At 39.5% G+C, this 21,318-nt stretch overlaps 3 protein-coding genes across 4 annotated transcripts in view; 1 reads left to right on the top strand and 2 right to left on the bottom strand.

Moving 5' to 3' along the window:
* Positions 1-894: 894 nt before the first annotated feature.
* LOC117578295 (probable ATP-dependent RNA helicase CG8611) lies at positions 895-12,621 on the bottom strand. The gene is made up of 5 exons (XM_034263736.2): positions 12,141-12,621; positions 10,307-12,087; positions 8,870-9,297; positions 2,644-2,833; positions 895-2,580 (listed from the first exon to the last, which is right to left on the bottom strand). Exons 1-5 carry the CDS (start codon positions 12,198-12,200, stop codon positions 2,304-2,306), a joined length of 2,736 nt encoding a protein of 911 aa, XP_034119627.1. The 5' UTR covers positions 12,201-12,621; the 3' UTR covers positions 895-2,303.
* Positions 12,622-12,709: 88 nt separating this feature from the next.
* The window catches only part of LOC117578299 (uncharacterized), a 43,492-nt gene continuing 34,883 nt past the window's right edge, over positions 12,710-21,318 (bottom strand). Inside the window, exons 2-3 of the mRNA XM_052008800.1 lie at positions 13,381-13,673; positions 12,710-13,189 (exon numbers count right to left, since the gene is read on the bottom strand). Of these exons, the coding sequence (XP_051864760.1) occupies positions 13,041-13,189; positions 13,381-13,435 (204 nt within the window). The 5' untranslated portion in view covers positions 13,436-13,673 and the 3' untranslated portion in view covers positions 12,710-13,040. The remainder of the gene's footprint in view (positions 13,190-13,380; positions 13,674-21,318) is intronic.
* LOC117578296 (cytosolic endo-beta-N-acetylglucosaminidase) lies at positions 13,881-20,844 on the top strand. Of its 2 annotated transcripts, none has more exons than XM_034263738.2 (4): positions 13,881-14,169; positions 16,630-16,867; positions 17,517-17,843; positions 18,736-20,841. In XM_034263738.2, the coding sequence occupies exons 1-4, from the start codon at positions 14,007-14,009 to the stop codon at positions 19,982-19,984; spliced, it is 1,977 nt and encodes a 658-aa protein (XP_034119629.1). In that variant the 5' UTR covers positions 13,881-14,006; the 3' UTR covers positions 19,985-20,841. The 2 variants fall into 2 exon arrangements, with proteins under 2 accessions (XP_034119629.1, XP_034119630.2); XM_034263739.2 differs by having other exon boundaries at positions 14,050-14,169; positions 16,578-16,867; positions 18,736-20,844.

The raw sequence follows: 21,318 nt of genomic DNA, 5'->3' as shown, positions 1-21,318 counted from the left end.
GCTCGACAACCCTTTTGCCAAGTGGCAAATGACCAACCAACCAACCAACCAACGAGACAGCGAGCAAAGCAGTCAGCGAAGCATTTTATACCCTGTAATTGCAAAAAATGCATCAAAAACTAATTGTATGATAAACTTGAATGCAGAAATAGTTATAATCATGAATGAAAATGAGGAATGATGAAAATTAATTTCATTTACCTTTAGCAACCAAACTCAATTATATTCGTAATCCTATGTTCTTAAGCTTATTCTATTTTATTAAAATCAAGGTACAAAAATAAAATATAACTTTTAAAAGTAATAAGTATTACAAAAATTTATAGAAAATAAAACACAATGGATTCCATTTAACTTATGTTTGATCTAATGAACTTAATAAAATATATAATGAAACATATATTTAAATTCTCTTATTTTTGCTTAAGTGTTAAATAAAATTGGATAGAGAAATCGCAAAAATTAAAGAATACTTACCCAAAAAGTTCCTAAGAACAATCTTCTAAATTTAGTGTTAATCCAAAAAAAGAATGAAACATTTTTTTATATCTCTTGTTTTTTTTTTTCAACTAATAAATTACATTTTTATTATCTTCAGAGCAGTTATTATACAAAACTTTTATTAGAAATGATATTCATAATCCTATGTTCTTAAACATATTATATTTTGTTGAAATCCAAATACATAAAACAATATTTCCATTTTCAAAATTTGTGTCAAATTAATATGAAAAATGTATTATTTTCTCTTTGCTTAAAACATTTAGTATTAGTATTATTATTAGTAATATAATAATTTTTTTTTAGATATGGTCAATATTTACTATACTATACTATACTACTATATACTCTTTAGTATAATATAGTAAATTGACCACATCTAAGATATTAATATACATAAAGAGTATCTTATTTATGCTAAACTATTAGCATTTAGCATAATTTTATTTCCAGTTCAACGCTAACGCTTTAATTCAAGAATTGATATTTTTCCATGTCTTATGATTTATATTCTACAACAGACTTGGCTTCAAGAAAAGTTTCAAATTATATTTTGGAACCTGATTTACTTATGCATAATTCACTTCAACAAAAAATAATTGAATAATCGGAATCTGGTTTTCTTATGCACATTTAATTTTAATCAAAAATAATTGTACTACAAATTTTCCAAATAGCTCCTCAGACGTTTTTGAATGAATGATATATAAATGAGCCACGCCTGATCAACTCTGCTATATACCCCAAGATAATGTAGGGTATTCGCTGCCGTGCAAAAGTCAGCCCTTGAGCTGCGTGCGACGAGGCGGATTGAATCAAAATATTATTTCATGTGTTGACACTCGCACGTAGCACGTAATTAGGACGCCATTCAAAGTTGACTTCAGACTTGAGGTTGGTAGTTGGGTTGCTTGGACACGCTTGATTGGCTGGGCCAATTCAAGTATCGAGTTGAGACAGACACAAAGAAAACAGGAGAGAAAAATAAAGAGCTAAACAAACCCTTCGATAAGCACAGACTAATTAAAAATCAATCGCTGAACTCCGCTTTTAATTGGACTGAACAGCAATTAATGTGCATAATAGCCAACGAATGTTTCCTTTTTGTACTTTATTTTGTTGCTGTTGTTGTTGTTGTCAATATCCTCGACACGTGTCCTGCGCAAATATTGCAGGGGAGAAAAAAGAAGAAAAAAATAGAGAGACGAACTAGATGGGAAAAGTAAATGAAAGCAAATCGTTTGATTTTTTTATGCGTTTATGTTTCATATTTATTTATGGCTTGTCCAACAAATTACGCGCTTCAGTTGCACAAAAAGGCGGCCAACACGTGCCGCACTCCCCTCTCTTTTCCCCTCCCCCTCGCTCTCTTTCCACATCGCTTAGTTGCTGCTGTGACAGCAACAGGGATTGACATTTTCAAAACTGAATGAATCTGCACTGAGCGGAAAATGGATTTCTAATATTTGCTCTTAAAAAACATATTACAGAAAATACACAAAAAAAAAAAAAATAGGATAAAAAGAGTTTTCTCTATAAAGATGAGCTTAAAATATGCTACGCTGCGTTCGTCGTCGACGTCGTCGTCCGCGAGTCTTCCAACTTTTCCCGCAGGACGTCCGGGCTTAAAAGTTGAGAAAAATGAAACTTTTATGAGGCGCTCTCTGCTTCTGCTTCTGGTTCGGCTTTTTAGCATTTTTGTAGCTGCTCTGCTTTTCGATTAAATGCTTGAATAGCTCCCTAAAATGCCGCTCTCTTCACTCCTCACTCTATATCCCTCTCTCTCTCTCTGTCTCTTTCTACTACGCCTGTTTGCGTTTTTTGGGCGCTGGCAAAGCTGGAAGTCCGCTATCAAACTCGGATATGTTGAGTGCACGCGATTTGTTCAAGCTCTTCATAAAGTTGCTTTTGCTGCCGAAACCGCCGCCGTTGCCGCCGCCCGCCGATAGATGGCGCCACTCGCCTTCTGGTTTGCTTGCTTGCTGCTGTTGCGATTGCATTTGCCGCACTTCGCCGCTCACCGTTGTCGTATAGAGTCGCTTCTTGGCCCGTTTCGCCTGCTGCAGCTTCTCCGGATCACTGTTAACCAGATATATATTTAATATATATTTATATACAAACTTATTTTATTAGCTGACTTACCGCTCCGTGTAGGTGAGACGATTGGTGGGCGGCGCCGGCTTGGGGGCGGCATGCTTGTGGGCAAACTTGCTGGGCGCCTCCTTGAGGGCAAAGCTCTTGGCAAAGTGTCCCATGTGGGCGACGCGCACATTGAATATGGACTTCAGCTCCTTGGGAAATGTCGAATAGAACTTCATCCACGAGACAAAGGCTGCAGAAACCAAAAAAAAAGATACACAACAAAAAAAAAGAGAATGAGAGAAGAGCAGAGTCGAGTTGAGTTGTAGCATGTTAATGCTTTCAGAATTAATTGATGTGTTGGCTTAAGTGCCTGCCATGTGTGTGTGTGCGTGTGAGTGTGTGTGTGTGTGTGTGGCATTCATTACAAAATAAATTTGTTAAAATGACAAATGAGCATTGTCAGCAAAGGATTTCTCGCGTTGCCATCCCCCCCTTCGAAAACAAAAAAAAATGCAGCACATCGTTGCCGTTGTCCTTTCTCCGCTGACTGCCTTTTTATGTGTGTGTGTTGTGGGCATGTCCTTGCTAATTACGCAGCACTTATGCCAGGCAATGCCAAATTATACAACAATGATATCAAATTACCGCAACGTGCGCACCGCAAAGCCGCAATTGTCCTTACAGCATGTGAGTCTGATAAACATCAGTTAGACATTATGCATACTACCAAATACACAGACAGCTCCCATATCTTTGATAGACTACTCTTCCCTTTCACTCTCTCCCTCTCTCTCACTCTTCATTCGTTCATTCCTCTAACGCATGCAAATGTGTTGTGAAATGTTAACGTTCTTTGTGCTGCTTTGAGAGAGACAGCTGTGAAGTGCTCGACGATAAAGTCTGACAAATGATTGGGCCACAAAGTGGCTTCTCAAGTGAGAACCGCTCACATGGGAGCAATTCAATCCAACGTTTGTACCGAACCCGAAATACATATAAATATATAGATCGCTATCTTAACATGCAAATTGAGGCGTATAATTGTCATTCACTCCTTTGGCAAATCATCGTTATCATCATTCGCTACTCAATTCGAAGCGTTTATTCTATTCAATTTCAGCTGCAACTGTACTGAACCACAATCGAACCGGTTCATAGCAACGCATTTAAACAGTTCTCTTACATTTTCTAATAAAATATTAACTCCATATAAACTATAAAATTTAATGAAAGAAGTTTCATCAATGTAACTGGAAGTCAAGTTACTACTATGAAGTTATGAAGCTGAACCGGTTCACAGCAAGGCGATTGAATAGTGTATTTATTATTTATTATTGTACAATCAAAATTTGAAATTTATTTAATGAGCAGAGTCAATAAAGGAGGTTCATCAATGTAGCTGCAAGAGAAGTTTCATTAACTTAGCAACAAGCACTGTCACGTTATCAGCCTAAACCATTTCTAAACCGGTTCATTACATAATTTATTTATATTGCTTAAACCATATTTGAAATCTATCTAATGTGCAAAGTCAATAAAAGAAATTTCATCAATTTAGCGACAAGCACTGTCAAGTTATCAACCTGAACCACTTTTGAACCGGTTCATATTGTTGAAAAAGCATCAGCCACAGTTTGTCAAAGCTCCGAACCGATGCATAGCACCAACTAATTAGTCAAAAGTATAAATAAATACACATAAAAGCATAAAAACATGTTGAACCATCTGTGAACCGGTTCACAGCAATAAATAATTCGCTATGTAAAGTAAAGTTGAGTGAAAAATACCGACTAACTTTGGCATCATTAGCTAAACAATAGCAGTGTGCGCATTAATCCCAAATCGAGGCTCAACTTGTGAGAAATGGATAGCGAGAGAAGAGGAGGAGAGTCACAGCAAGAGGGGGATGTAGAAGACATAAAGTCAAAGACGCAGCAGCTCTGCCCTGGCAATTAACTGGCAACAGTCGCCGTTTCATCCTTTCGTTACGTTCACAGCTTTCAGCGCAGCTCAACGCCATCCGTCTGCCCGTCCGTCCATCGTTAGTCCCTTTTTGTGGTCTCTGTGTGTGCGTGTGTGTGAGTGTGTGTGGGGTGTCTCAAAGTCAAGCCCTTGTCTTTGGGGCTGCTTAATTGCCGCAAATGCGATTACAGTCAAGTGGCAGACATTAAACAAACAAAAAGTATGACGAGCCCGGATGTTTGGAGACGTCTGCAAGCCGGAAGTTGCGAATAAAATAAATGTCATTCGAGCACTCTCGCCCCCCCTCACTCTCCTTCTCTCTCTGTCTGTCTGTCTGAGGGTAGCTAAAGCCGAGAAGCCCAAGGCAAAAATCTGAGAGCCCAAAGACCGAATGTCGTGCCAAAAGCAGCCAGAGCAAGCACCCAGTGCACAAAACCGCACAAAATGGCTTTTTATGCCACATTCGTCCCCCCACCATATTCCCTTTTCCGCACCCATTCCTCAGCGATTTCCATTGTTTAGCTGTGGGGAGGATTGAGGAGAATTTTTGGGGAGGTGGTTCAACTAATGCGCCCCTCGACGGCAAATGCAAGCGGATATTTTTATAAAGCGCGCGTGTCCATGTGGTTTTTCGCCTTTCGACTCTTTCTCTCTCTCTCTCTCTCTCTCGACCGTGTAGGCGTGGCAAATTGTTGTGATTGTTTTCTGTCTCTCCCTCTCGACCGCAAATACGCTCCCTTCTTTTGTCTTTTTTTTTTGTTTTTTGGTCGACAGGATTCGACTTTCAGCTTCAGTTCTGTGTGGTTTCACACACAAGCAGACAAAAGTATAGAGTTAAAATGTTCATTGTATCTACTTCAGTATTAAGAGCACTTAATCATGTGGTTACACTGGACAATGGCAACAGGCTTTAATGTTTAGTTAATGATTGAATGATTAACGGCGCACAGCTCGTCAACAAATTCCTAACTTAATGTCAACACAATGCTAAAAGGGGAGGAGCGCTCTTTGCAAATTAATATTATAGTTAAGCAGGAAAGAGAAAACAAGGCTTCAATTGAAATCGAAAAGATTGATTCAGGGATTGTAGATTGTAACCAGACAACACTTTTTAATACAAAATGTTTAAGAAATATCCTAATTGCAGAAAGCAGTACAAGGCTTGATTTGTAATGAAAAATATAAATCAAGGGATTCATTTATATATTTGTTAGTTATTATGTTAAAAGTCATTGATTAAGAAATTGTTATTATTATTTTATTGAAATAACGAATATAATTTCTCAGGTTTAAGATTTATTTCAATTTCATTCTCTACGCATCGATTTGAAGACTTAAAAGTTCCTAGTATAATATTTTATTAAGTTGTTTTCTACAATTATAGATATTGCATTTGATAATATGTATAGTGTTTCGAAAATGCAATAAATTTAAAAGGAAACAACGATACTATAGAATCTGTATAAAATTTAGTGTTCGTATTCCAGTAATTAATCGAATTAGAATTGAAATAGAAACTAAGATGATACCAAAAAGAACTAAGCGATGATTTCATTAAAAAATGTATACCCCAATATTGTATTAACTATAGAACTAATTGCGATATCTAAACGTAATTTCTCGACACGTCAAGAGTGCATTTTAACTGGAAGCTGTTGCCAATTAACATTTGTCCCGACTTATTCAACCAGCACTTCGTTGCTCCTTTGACCCAAGGATGTGCAATGACTGCTCTATCTCTCTCTCCCTCTCACTCTCTCTCTTTGTCTTTCTCTTTCTGTCGTGTATCGTTTTCTTGCTCTTTCGCTCGAGTAGTTGTTTTCTATTTTCGTGTAGTTTGCTTTTATCTGCTGCTTTGTAGAGTTTTGTTCAAGCGTAATACTTTTTAATGGCTTTTTGATTGGACGCAGCACAGCAGAGCACATCAACTGCAACCAGCTTCAGTTTCTATCCTTTTCCATCTTTCTCTCTCTCTCTCTCTTTCGCTTTGTTTGCTCGCCCAAGTTTTACCAAGTGGCTTCCTGTCTTGACGCTTGACTCGACGCTTAAGTGCAATTTGAGTTGCCATTTTGCCTGGTTGCCTTTAACTTGAGCTTCAGCTTCACAGTTCCTTCTCCTTGTTTTTTTTTTTTATCTCTCGCTCCAATCGTCATCATCTTTATTATCATGGTTTTCTCTTCAGTTATTTATATATGACTTCTCCTTTTTTTTTGTGTAATATTCCTGTTGTTTTGCCGTTTGCGTTTCACAGTTTCCGTTTCCTGTTGCGATTTTTGAGTGATTCATGATTCATTTGCATCCCATTTTATTCGAAGTGGGCGTGGCGCTTTACTAGTTTCAATCAAACAGATACACATCAATTTCCTTTCAACTCTTGTTTTTCCCTTCCCTTATCTCGGACTTTCCCCTGACTATAGCTTGTCAACCCTTTCCCACTCTTTCCCACTTTAGCTTTCTTCCCACTTTTTTTTTTTTTTGGGGGGGGGGGGACGCATTGCGTCGTCCTCCTGCCTTGGTAACATCTAATTAACTTTTTATTTCTCAACCGCGCTGCAATTACAATTTCAACAGGACATTAACAGGACAGAGCAAAAAACACAAGGAAAAAAGGGAATGAAAGTATATCTACATAAATTGAGTGGCAAAACCGCAGCTGCAAATACACTTTTGTTCCCTTGAATTGGGTTTTATACTTTTTTAAGCAATACCTGGTACATTTTTAAAGCACTACAAATCAGCTAATAAAACTAATGAGTGTACGCTTCACTTTCCTATCTATACAAATTACTAAAACGGAGCATTCAAATAAGTTATCATCTGATAAAACATAAAAAACTTCTTTCCTTTTTTTTGATTTGATGAATAAAACTTGAAACATTTAAACTTCTAGGCAACACTCATCATAATAACTTTAATCAATGATATAAACATAGTTAAATAACTGTTTCTTATTGCAAGATTGAATTTGTCAATTATATTGCTTGGGATTGCTTTGATCGTCAATCGGTGAATGAATGAGAACAATGAAATTTAAATATATCATATGTATATGGTCGATGTTCACTTACTTACAATATTCCCCAACGTTATAGAAGTTTCTATTAAATGATAATAAATGAATTTATCATTTAAGTGTTGCGAACAATTTGCAACAAAAGGAAAACAATATAAATTTTAAAGTTAAATCAAGAAAATGAATTATAAAGTTTATGTTGATTATAACATGTTAGAAGTGAGGTAGAAAAAATAAACAAAACTGCAAAAAAGAATTGTTTTCAAAGGCAAGAAATGTATGCCAAAAATTTAGACTTTAAGTAACACTTGCTAAACATTTTCACTTATGCAAATTCGATAAGACGAATTCAAGAAAACTGATATCAGATTTCAAACTTATAGTATAAAATATTACCTAAAAACACTTTTTATAGAAAAATTAAATAAGAAGCATTGCAAACTCATAGTACAAAATATCAAAAAAGGAATATACGAAAAAATGATATCAGAATGAAAACTTATAGTATAAAATAATAAAAATAAGGCAATTGAATGAAAAATAATAACGAAAGCATTGCAAACTAATAGCATAAAATAATACTAAAAAAGCATTGCAAGCTTATTTGTAGTATAAAATAATACCAAAAAAGTATATTTAAGTAAAAATAATATCAGATTGAAAACTTATAGTATAAAATAATACCATTAAAGCAATCGAAAGCATAAAATAATACTAAAAACCATTGCATAGTTATGGTATAAAATAATACCAAAGAAAGCAAATCAAGTGCAGTAATCAAAGCACATTATTCATGTCGTTGGAATGCAGACAGCCTCATTAACGTAAAGGGTATAACGAGAACAAGGATATGCGGTGGCGGTGGCGACGACAGGAGTGCTGGTCACTTTACACGGCGTGGAGTGGTGGGCGGAATCAGGGGGGGGTGGCAGTCAGTCTGACAGTCAGTCGATTCGACACGCAATCGAAATTAACTTCAAATATGAAATAATTTTTCCGTGTTGTTATTTTTTTTTTTTTAACGCGCGTTGCCAGCCGCTATACAAGTGGGCGTGGCCTCGAATGTCCAACTTATAATTGGAAAAACAGTGTCTATCACTTGCTTCCCCTCTTCTCCCCCTTCGCGCTGCGCCATTCGACAGAGCAGCGAAAAAAATACATATATATGTATATGTACATCGTAATTACAAAGTTAATATTCTTTTTGGTGAAAGGATTAAATTGCTAGTTGCGTTTACAAATGGGACATTGAGAATGGAGGATGGAGATGGGGAGTAAAAGTCACAACCAGTAACTGCCATGGGAACTTACCCTTGCACGACTTGTCGTTCAGCTCCCGATCATCCTCGAGCAGCGATTGAAATTTATGCTGCAAATTCGAAGCTGCCTCCTGGACATTGCGTGCCTCCGGATCCCGCGGGACCAGCGCATCCAAATAGCTGTACATATCCGCCTGCTGAATGCGAATGCGTTTGTTCTCCAAGTGCCGCACAAATTGCGCCTCGCTAGGCGCCAAAAACAACACCGCTCGACCCCGTCGACCGGCTCGCGCTGTGCGTCCAACGCGATGCACAAAGTCCGCTGTGGTCTGTGCTGCGGTGTATTGCACCACCAGCTTGATGTCGGGCACATCGATGCCACGGCCAACGACGTCGGTGGCCAGCAGGACACAGCTGCCGCAATCGCGAAAGCCACGGAAGACACCCTGTCGCTCTGTTTGCGTCATCGAGCCATGCAACCTGCATAGAAAGCAATGAAATTAATTACAAAGTTTGAGAAATTCATTATTATTATGTCCATAATTGCAAACCAGTAAAAACAGATGCAATGTTATGCAGTTAAATAGAAAATCACAACAATTCCATACACAATAATTGTTTGCTTCAAATTTCTTTAAATCAAGAAAAGAAAGCTTTCCTCAAAAGTATATCAATCAATATAAATATCAAATTTCACACAGTGAATTCAAAAAGTTGCAATAATCCTAAATTTGCAATTATGTGCAATGCATTTTAGTTAAACAGATTTCGGATAAAACAAATGTATTTTGCAATTTAGTTTTTAGTATAAACATTTTCCAGCACTAAAGAAATTAAAGCCTCAAGAATTATTCCATTATCCGAAATATGCAAATATATCCAATAAATTGAATACAGCATTTAAAAAGTAAAAACATAATTTTGCAATTCACTTTTCTTAAAAGAAACGCGATCAATATAAAAGTGTACTTGCTAAAGCAATCTTCCAACAATAATACGAAATATGCAATTATGTGCAATCAATAAAATACAGCATTTAAAAAGTTAAAAATATGTTAAGCTGCATTTTGCAATTAATTTTTCTAAAACGAAAGACTATTGTTGAAAAAAAATGTAGACTGCTAAAGCAATGATTCAACAACGATGCAATAATCCAAAATATCCTAAACATATAAGTTAAACTACATCTTGGAATTTACTAAAGGCCACAATAATCCTGCTATGCCCTTCAGTTAAAAGCTTTCGAGAAAACAACTGCATTTAAGTTAAATTGTTTAGTGCACATAAGCTAAATTTTGCAATTAACTTTGCGAACTATAAAGTTTACGATCAAAACAAAAATAAATCAATGCTTTAGAAGAGCTGCATTAATTCGAATTAAGAAATTAACTGGGATTTGCAATTAAATATAGTTGCAATTATCAACATCATAATAATATTAAATATAGTTGCAATTATCGACATTATTACTTTGTAGTCAAACACTCACTTGAAGAATCGCAGTCCTTGGAGCAGCGGCTTCTCGCCATCATTGGCCTGCTCCTGTTCGGCAGCCAGTTCTTCGTCGTCCTCGTCAAGGACGCGACGTGTGAGCGCCTCGTTTAACAGATCATGATGGAAATTCACCATTTCGGTGGTGCTCATAAATATGATGGCCTTAAACTGCTTTGGACTCGCCGCTTGCTCTTTGGCCAACAGCGCCGAAATGGTGACCAAACGCAGCTTTGGCGGCACAATCACATAGCTGAGTTGCAGATTCTCCGGTATGCTCAGCACACCCGTCAAATCCTCCATGTACTCGCCGAGTCCTTCGGCAAGTTGTGCTTCAATCGTTTCCTTCTCGTAGCCGCTGGCGTTGCCTTTAATCGCCGCCTGCGCTGCCTCATCGCTGTTGTCGATGTACAGCGGATCCTTGAGCGTCAATCCCGCCAGTTGTTGCACCTGCGACGTGAGCGTGGCACTCAGCAACATGCTCTGCATGGCAACCGGAGCAGCCTCCGGAGTTGCTTCTGGCTCTGCTTCTGTTTTGGCTGCCTCTGTGCGCTGCTTATCGATGGCCTCCACCAGCTGCTTGACATCCCGTTCATAGCCCAACTCCAGCAGACGATCAGCTTCGTCGAGCACTAGGAATCGCAGCTTCGACAGATTAAATGTGGCCGTGTGCAGCAGATGATCAACGAGACGTCCGGGTGTGCCCAGGAGCACATTGATGCCCTTGCGTAGACGCGCCTTCTCACTCTTGCGACTCTCGCCGCCCAGCAAAGTGCCCGCTACAATCCAGGTGTACGGCTTGAGCAGCTTCTGGAACAATTCATATGTTTGCAGCGTCAACTCACGCGTTGGCACAATGATTAGAGCGAGCACACCGTCGGTGCGCTTGATGTGCGGCTGTTGGGCCTGCAAACGCTCCACAATGGGCAAAGCGTAGGCCAACGTCTTCCCCGATCCGGTTTGCGAGCGCACTAACACATCACGGCCTGCCAGCACCTCTGGGATGGTCTTCTGTTGCACTGTGGTCAGTTCGGTGATGCTTAGCAAATCGGCCAGATTCTTTTCGGCATGTGGATGCAGCCCCAAGCTGGACACTTTGCTACCCGAGAAGATGGTCTCCTTCACGGGCTTGACGGCCCGTTGTCCCAGTTGCTTGAGTGCGGCCACATCGCTCTGATCGAAGAGTCCAATCTTCTTGGTGCGAAACTTGTTTGTCGTCTGCGCTGGCGTCTTTGGCTTGCCATCTGCATCTTCTTTAGCATCAGTAGCTATCGTTGTTGGCTGCTCGGCGGCACGCTTTTGTCTGTGCTCCTCATCCAGCTTCGCCTTGAACAGATCCCCGGCACGTGGCTGCTTGTTGGGATTCTCTTTTTGGCCACGCAGAGCGGCACGCAGTTGCTTTTTGTTGCGCAGATCGTTGAGCAGCGGTTTGGGTGGCTCCACCACCTTGGACTTGGGCTTGGGAGCGGGCACGCTGGGCTGTGCGGTGAATACATTGAACATGAAGCTGTTGTCGTCCTCAGTCGCATCTTTGTTGCCATTCACAGCAGGTTTAACGGGTTTCTTGGGCAACTCTTTTGACTGCTCCTTTGAGGACTCTTTTAACTGCGCTGTCGGCTTTGTGACTGCTGCCGGCTCCTTTGGCTGTGTCGCTACACGACGGCGCACCACCAGCGCCTTCACCTTGGGCTTCTCTGCATTGAACTGGAATTCAAATCCCGACGACGCAGCCGCTGCTGCACGTGTTTTTTTGTTCAGCGCCTTTGCCACAGGCGCCGCCTGCAATACAAGCACATATGTTAAGTTTGTCACTGCTGCTTGCTAGCACTTACCTTTTTCACTGTTTTAATAGCCGGCTTTGTTATTACATTGAACGTTATATTATCATCCATGGCGCATTCGATACGTTTGACTAAGAACAATTTTTGTAAATAAAAAAACGTGCGCGCGCTTCTTCTTCTTACCACGCACTGGCTGAACAGCTGACCAGCACTGGCAGCAAGCAGTGTACAGACACGCAAGCAGTGCGCGCGCACAAGCTGTGCAAATGTACAGCGCAGTGTTAGATGGCAACCCCGCGCAGTGTTGCCAGTGCGTGCTGAGAGCGCGCAATTCAAACTCCCGAAAAAACGTAAACACGAATGAGTTTCGCTATTTATTTATATATATATATATATCTTGGCAAATTTAATAACATGTTTCACTTTAAAGTAATGTGCCGCTGCGTGGCTGTTCTCTATGCTTACAACAATTTCTCGATTACAATCACAAAAAAAAAAAAAAAAATTAGTACAACAATTGATGCAAAGAATGCTTCATACATATATAGAGTGTGTGTGTGAGTGTGTTTTTTTTTTGCTTTAAATGGTGGGTTGTGTTTATTTTGTTTTCTTTCTTCATGTTTTTGTTTTTTTTTTTTTTTTTGGCTAGCCCCAGCTGCGAGCCCCACAAATGTCAACAACAGCCCAGCTCATAATGGTTACTGCCGGCAAAGGCATCAACTCCAGCTGCAGCTCGAGCTCCTCCCCTGCCGGCTCCTGCGTCGCATCCCTCTCCGCCTCCGCTGTCTTCTCGGGTACTGCTATTGACAACGCCTGCTTTTTGTCTACAACAATATCCGCATCGATGTCCTCCATGTGGAGAATGCAATGCGTTGCCGTTGACATGGCGCCTGCTCTCCCCTCAGCCTCAGCCCCGCTCTCGTCGTGTCGCTGGCAGGCTGCATACATTAACTATGCCGTCACGTAATATTCACGTTGACGTTTTTGGCATTTCTCTCGCGCAATGTAGCACAATGCAATCGTTATAAGCAACGCTATAGTCACGCCCATGCCAATGCTAACCCACATAATTTCCTCATTGATGCCCACATACGAGCGACCTATAAAGCAGACGGAAAAAAAGATAGATAGAGGGAGAGAAAAAGAGAAGAAGAGGATGAATTTTAAATGAAATTTCAAGCACTCACTGCACAACGGTTGCTAACTGCAATCGATGCGCATTATTGCAATTGAATGGGCAACAATTCGGTGCCAAATGCTTAAATGAATTATTTAAATTAGCTGAACTCACCATTGTAATAGTGATTGGAGTAGCCGGCTTTACCGGCCACACGACCTGCTGGCATTTTGCTTTTGTTTTAATCTGTTTGTCTTCGTTGGTTTGTTGGCTGCCAAAAGAAAAGTTTGCACAGCGCAGCGTAATAAATAAACTTGGCGTTTCGTTCCGTTGCCAACAGTTGCCAATAAAACCGACAACTCTTATTTTCTTTTCTACTGTCTCCTTCAGTAGCTTTACTTAATTACAATTTATTTTCGGCTGCATTGCGGCCTTGGCTTGATTTTGCCAGTGCCAAGTCAAATGTTCTGTAAGTGAAAAAGAAATTAAGCTATTACAGTTTCTATTTCAATTAGCAGCAATAAATTTCAAATATCGCGCTCTTAAATTCAAATTTAAAGTAGTAGAAAGTAGTGCGCACTGCTTGCACCTGTCGCAATTTGTGCGCCGTTAGTCAACACTATTAGGCAACACTATAATATGGCGGCCTAGCCGGCGACGCTCTCAGCTGATTGGCAAGAAAAACAAAAGCTAACAAAAGTTTCGCGCTGCGTTGTTCTATTTTGTATAAATTACGTGTTTTTTTATTTTTTTGTTCAGTGAGTGAATGAGTGTAAGTGATAGTGTGATAAGGTGTACAAATGGAGCAAGATAACGTTGCTGGTGTTGCTGCTGCTGACGAATTGCCAGCGGCGTCTCAAATTGTGGAGGCACAGCCAAATGCCGGCTACGATTATGAGGCGCAATTCGCGGGCAAACAGCTGTGTGAGTTTTGCTCCACACAAGAGTGCACCTGTGGCTGCCGTAAGTACGAAATTTAAATACGTTATGTACGTTGAAAGTAGAACACGCCAATCAATATGCACTCCGATATGCCGAAGCTTATTAGTTTTAAGTATTTTCTCTTCGACCTCAAAAGAATAATATCTTCTAATGGCATACAAATACATATACAATGCACACATATGTACACACACACACACTTGTATTGCTCGTCTGCTTGAAAAACCCATTTTCGGTTTGTTGTAAGGTCAGCAGATCAGAGCTCATTGGTATGCGTGAAGGGCGATGCTCAAAAATCCATATCATAGCAGCAGCAGCAATGATAGATTAAAGTTCCGCTCAGACGCCTCGTTGCGCACAAATTGCACAAAAATGCCTCCTGCTTGTTGCCTGCACCCCACTTTGTAACCACAACATGGCGGCAACTCCAACACAACCCCCTCCCAACCTCCTCTACAGCAGCTACATAAAAAAAAAGTATGCACACTCGACTCAAAAATACTCGATTCACTCTTTAATGTGACCAACACAATCAAGCAGTGTTTTTAACTGCTTTCCAAAATACTTTCTATTGAACTTCTTAGTAGCTATTCAAATTCTGTTAATTATTACATACGTTCAAGGTATTTCTATTTTGTCTGGACTCTGCTTTCATAATTAGTTTATAATAATTAAAACAGCTGTTTTCGTTATTTTTTATAATCACATATGGTCATTAAAACTTTTTATGATTTTGCGAATTTAATTCTATAATTAGCTGCTTTTGCAAATCGTTTATCGAAACTGAACTACATAATATAATATATGCATTGAAGCTTTTAAGACGCTATTGCTATTGCTTTGTGTCTTAAGTTAAGTACAAAATGAATTTATTTAAGAATTAAGTATTCCAATCTTATCTATTTTTCGCAATAAATAAATGAAAATGCATGCAATGTTTAACAGTAATAATCTTACAAAGAAGCAATAAACTTAAGAGCAAATGCTTGTTGTTGTTTGGGCACTTATTTTTTCTTTTCTTATTATTACTATTTTGAAGTAAATGGATTGCCTTACTATATTTGTCTATAGCCTGCTTGAGTCACTTACACTGCAAATAAAATTTGTATATATTTATTATAACATGCTCAAGCACATATAGAGTGAATCAGTTATCTGTAAAGTATCCCGACATTAAACCATTTATTTCTTTCTCCCCAATTTTCGACTGACACTAACTGAGCACACCCTTCGACAGTTTTTAGCTAGCGGGTATAGGAAGAAGAAAAAAGAGAAATGTTTAGCCACAGGAAACGGCAATAGTGATGCGGCTGCTGTTGTAACAGCTATTGCTGTTGCTGTTGCAACGCCTGCTACTGCTGTTGTTGCTGCTGTGGCAGCTACTGTTGCTGCATATTAGAAACTGCAATTGAAATGGCTTGAAGGTCACTGCGCTGCCCGGATTCGAGTCCGAATCCGAATCTACTTTCTATGCTGACCGCATGAATTATTCACAAAATCCAAATGAACATTGCTTTTTTTTTTACTGAATTTTGTATTTTTTTTGTGTGCTGTGCACCCGTAGAAAATTAAGTGAATTGAGCGATAAGACGTAATCGTTATGTGTTTGTGTTTCCAACTGCGCTTTGAGTGTGCTTCAAGATAACGCCCACGCCACACCCACATTGCCTAGTAAACATTTTCAATGTTAAAGTCAACGACTTTAATACAATATTATAAATGAACAGCACTTGTGATGCAAATTATTATCAGTTGGAAGAGCTGGCTGCAGATTTGCAATTAAGCTTTAAATATAAAATTAAGCTTATTGTGAAAAGGAGAGAAAAAAGAATATTAAATTTGTTAAATAACCAAAAAAAAAACCTTGCAAATAAAATGCATTTATGGGAACTGTAGTACAAAAAATGGGATCTTTAAAGATGGTTTTTGTTTTTCCCTCTCTACTTAATCACAACTTATGTTGTCAAATTGAGCTGGGTTTTATATGCATTGAGTGTGTGGGATATTGTGGCATAATAAACTTAAAGTGCATCGTTATAGAGGGAAATTGATTTAAGCTATTTGCTTGATGTTCGCTAAAATGCAACTTTGAAATTGAGTTATGTGAGTTTGAAGCCCCAAAAACCACTTTGGAACTGTTTCCAAATTGACTTTAAAATCCCCACAAAAGGAACAGAAAGTTTTAAGGTTTTGTCGAAACTTGTTCGAGATGCTGTCACAAGAGATACAGAGAAAGAGAAAGAGCGAGAGAGAGGGAGATTGTGCAATCAGGCAACGATTGTTGGGCAAGCTTAATACATTTAATCGAAATCATTCGACGACCTCGACACTTCCGCACACAATTTGCTGAGAAAAAACAGAATGGAGCTATGCAACCGAGATAAATGTAGAGAGCTTAGCTAAACAGTTAGTTATTTAGCTTGCAACAGTTGCAGCAACGAGTACGAATGCATCACACAATGCTAACACACCGCATTGCAGCCCAGCTCGAGGCACAGCCGCTGTTGAACAACACCCAATTGCTTAACTTCGAGGTGCGTAGCCGCAACATCGACTGGCGACGATATGTCCGTCCCCTCGACACTCAGGTGCGTGGCTCGAGTGTCTATCTGGACGCGCACATGGATCTGCTGAGCGGACATCGGCGCAAGGTGAACGCGGAGAATCAACGCGAACTTCTTGTCTGTCACGACATGATGGGCAACTATCTGGCCGATCGGTAAGCTTTATATCAGATATATACTGAATACGAAATACTGTATATATAATGTTTACTAAATATTAAATACAGAATACTATACACTATACAGCAATATACCAGATATAATAATATGAAATACTAAAAACTAAAACCCAAAGATAAAATACAAAAAACTAAATACTAAAAGCTAAATACTGCATACTATCTAACGAATACTAAATACAGAATACTATACATTATATACTAAATGATAAATACTAAAATGACAATATACTAAATACTTAACACTAAATACTAAGTACCAATTCTAAAGACTAAATACTAAACACTTAATACTAGGTATACAATATACTAAATACTAGATAAACAATATACTAAATACTAAGTATACAATATGCTAATCACTAAATACTTAATAATCAATACAAAATACTAAGTTTACAATATACTAAATACTAATCACTATATACTGTATACCACATGAAGATAATATTCATAATATACTATATATAATGTACTAACTAATATATACTAAATACATTCAATATATAGTACTATATACCATTCTAATACTTCTTTTCCCGTTACTCTATTTATACTATATATAATATATATACTTTACAATATACCATTCTAATACTTCAACCCTTCCCTTTACCCTTCCCAGTCACTATCACAGCTCGCAAAAGTACGACGATTATCGTTTTGTGCACTGGTCGGCTGTCGATTATTTCTGCTACTTCAGTCACAACTACGTCACGATTCCGCCCAGCGGTTGGCTCAATGCCGCCCATCGTCACGGTGTCCCAGTGCTGGGAACCTACATAGTGGAAGGATCCGCGGGCAACCAGCTGCTGGAGGAACTCCTGGCCAGCCATGAGAGTGTGTACCGCGCTGTTGCGGCCCTCACGCGGCTATGTCTGCACTTTTGCTTCGAGGGCTGGCTCATCAATGTGGAGCACACAGTGCGCGAGAGCTATATGCCCAAACTATAGTGAGTAATGCTTACTTTAAAGATAGCTTTCAACAAAGTGCTGATATTAATATTGAAAGCTTTAAGTTTCCAAGCTGGCGTTCTAGCTGTATACATTTAAATTGCACTCATTAGCTGAATCCGCTGATAAGTTTATGAATATTGAACTTGAACCTAACATTCTAGCAAGTTTTTATATCAGCTACTTATAGGGTAGAAGGGTATTATAAGTTTTAGACTCCCGAAAATATTTTTGGAAAAAAATGCCTACTTACTGCGGGTTGCTTTGGTTGGTAATCTGGTATATTTTAACACTCTACTGCCAATATAAACATGCCAAATATAACATTTCGTATATTTTTGTTTTGTTTTTTTTTCGGTATATTAATTTGGTATATTTTAAAATTAGTACCACGTTCTTTTGCTCTTATTCAAAATGGGTAACGGGTATTTCACTGTCGAGCACACTCGACTGTAGCTTTCTTGTTAGTTCTGTTGCCTAAAATGAAAATCAATCAAATTGAAATGCGACTTGAATATTCTTTTTAGTTCATTGTAAAGACTTTCAGCTAGTTTCAAATTTCCCTTTGGTTTGTAGATTAGAAATGCAACTCCGAAAATATTGGAATTCGTTCCCAATAAGGTTCAATTGTATTGAGTATATACAGACTAAGGGAATTGTATTCATTGCAAAAAGCAATTGTATTCGTTATTTCAATAAAATAATAATAACAATACTGACTGCACTTCATGCTTTCCTTAGTTCAAATAAAAAGTCTTATGTAGTTCAGGAGTTGTTAATAAATATCAACAAAAGTGGATTCCTGGACCATAGTGCATTAAATAGTGTCGCCCTCAAAAGTATGCTACAAAATGCATTTACTAATTTGTTTCCCCTTTTTTCGTTTTACAGCCTGTTTGTGGACGAGCTGCGTCGCGCGACCGAAGCCCAGGTGCCGCATGGTCGGGTCTTCTGGTACGACAGCATCATTGAGAGCGGCAACCTGCGTTGGCAGAACGAGCTGAATGCACGGAACGTGCAATTCTTTCGCCACAGCAAACGCATGCTGATCAACTACACGTGGAACGATACAAATCTCACCACAAGCGAGTTGACAGTCGTCGGAGAGGCGAAGCCTAAGCAACGTGTCTTCATGGGCCTCGATGTGTTTGGACGCAATCAGTTGGCCGGATTTCAGAGTGCACAGACGCTGGCACGGGTTGCCAGTCGTGGCTTCTCCGCCGGGATCTTTGCCCCCGCCTGGTGCTACGAGACGTTGCAACAATTCGGCTACGACATACGCAACGAGGCCGGCGACGCTGACTTCAATGCGGCCTTCTTGCAACGCAACGAGAAATGGTGGTCGAGCATTTGGCAATTGCTTGCAACGCATCCGTATCGCCGTCTGCCCTTCTACACCGATTTTGGCGTTGGCTCCGGATGTGGCGACTATGTGCGTGGCACGCGTCATCTGCGGAGCAAGGCCTACTTCAATTTGGCGCGTCAATCGCTGCAGCCGTCGGTGCCGTTGCATCGCAATGCGGAGCACAGTTTTGATACCGCTTTCGTAGGCGGCTCCGCTTTGCGTGTCCTCAACTTTGAGCGCGCCTTTCGACTGTTTCTCACCGACTTTGAGCTGCCGCTGGGCGTGCTACTCTTGGGCTATGCCTACAAGTTGACCTCAGAGCCGGAGCATCAGCAGCTGGACATTGTGTTGCGCTTGTGTCCGTTGCGTGGCCAAGGGCAGCAGCAAAGCTTGTATCTGTTCTGCGGCGATTATGCGGAACACATCATCACGCCGGGTCGCTGCTATTTGCAACCTATCAACGGCGTCATTCCGGGGCATCTGCTGCCCCAACAGCTGCCAGCGGAGCATGGATTGCTCGGCGAGGGTTGGCGTGTGCGCTACTATGTGGCACGCTTCGATGGACCGGTGCGAGTTCTGGACATTGGCCTCAAGTGTCGACGGGAGACGAAGATGGAAACGGAAACGGAAACGGAAACAGAAACAGAAACCCAGTCGGAGGCGTATTTGGGCGCCATCTTTATACAGAGTCTGCAGCTGAGCGATTGGACTGCGGTGCACCAAACAACTGCGGCAAACAAGGCGCTTATTTCCGCCTACCATGGAGCGCTCTTCACGGAGTCAGCCTCGGAATAATAAATGTCACTTTCAAACACAAACACGCAACTTAAATGCATGCTCTTTCTCTCTCTCTCGGTCTCTGTCTCTGCTGAGCGCTTTGTCTTCGGCGACCTGTGCAATTTGTTTTTTTTTGGAGCGCCGCTTTATACCGCACACTCTGATCAAAAGTAGTAAAGGGTATTTTAATTTGTTATTAAAAGGGAAACCTTCAACTCTGTATTTAACAATATTGTTCAATCGGCGGTGGCGCTTACCTGTTTTCACAGGACAGCCAAGTAATATATTCTACTGAGGCAAACTTAATATAAAAAATAACGTAATTTTCTTGGATTCTTAAATCATCTTTAGTTTAGTCAACTTTTTGCCAAATGTTGGTGTAGTATTTTATATAATTTCATATTTTTTCTTTATCTTTCAACAACTTTAAGGTATCGAAATTGAGTTTGTTCCCCAAACGAATTAAGAAACGGCAGCGTCTATCCCACAATGTATGCTCTTCTTATATGCTTTTGATTTCGACTTGTTCGTCGTCGAAATAAATATTTCGATTTCACAAATTGTAATAATAATATGCTTAAGGATTTTACGTTCTACGTTTATTTCATTTAGTATTTGATAGAAATCAGTTTGTCCGTTGAAATGAACTCGTTATTTGTGAGAATTATTTGAGCTTTTCTTATCCGTCTATCCGTTACAATAAACTTGTCAATCTCAAGAACTATAAAATCTAGTATCAGCAAATTTGTTAACAATATTCTTTAGAGTTCAAGGCTTTTACTTAACTTTCAGTCAGACCTACTAACGCTGATATAAGTAGCTTATTTTTAAATAATCTTGTCCGTCTGTCAGTTTAAATAAACACTTCAATCTCAGGAACTAGACGAGTTAATGTCATTAAATTTCAATATAATATTCTTCAGAGTTCAAGGCATTTAATTAACTTTTAGTCAGAGCTGAATCACGTATCACGTTTTTTCGTGTTTTTTTTTTTTTTAGTATTTAAGTAAATCTGTTTTATGTCACACATTGCCAAAGAATTAAATTTCAAATAGTTAATAAACTGTAAATATTTTGTATGAACAGTATTGGGTATCGCATAGTCGAGCACACTCGACAACTTGTGTGTTTTTTTGGGAAGAAGGTTGAAAGGCAACTCGTCATCATTTATCAAGGAGCCAACCTTTTGGGTCAGCTCCGGTTACGCACATTCACTTTTCTCTTTCTCTCTCTCTCTCCCTCGTTATAGACTGTGCAACGATTGTGTTGCATGCCACACTGCTGTGTGCAGTTCATTTGAAAAAGGCTTCAGCTTGTCAGTTTGGCCATTTGGCCATCAGTCAACTTCACTT

Source organism: Drosophila albomicans, chromosome X (genome assembly GCF_009650485.2).
Source record: "Drosophila albomicans strain 15112-1751.03 chromosome X, ASM965048v2, whole genome shotgun sequence".
In the NCBI taxonomy this organism is placed as follows: Eukaryota; Metazoa; Arthropoda; class Insecta; order Diptera; family Drosophilidae; genus Drosophila; species Drosophila albomicans.
This window is presented reverse-complemented; position numbering and strand designations above follow the sequence as displayed.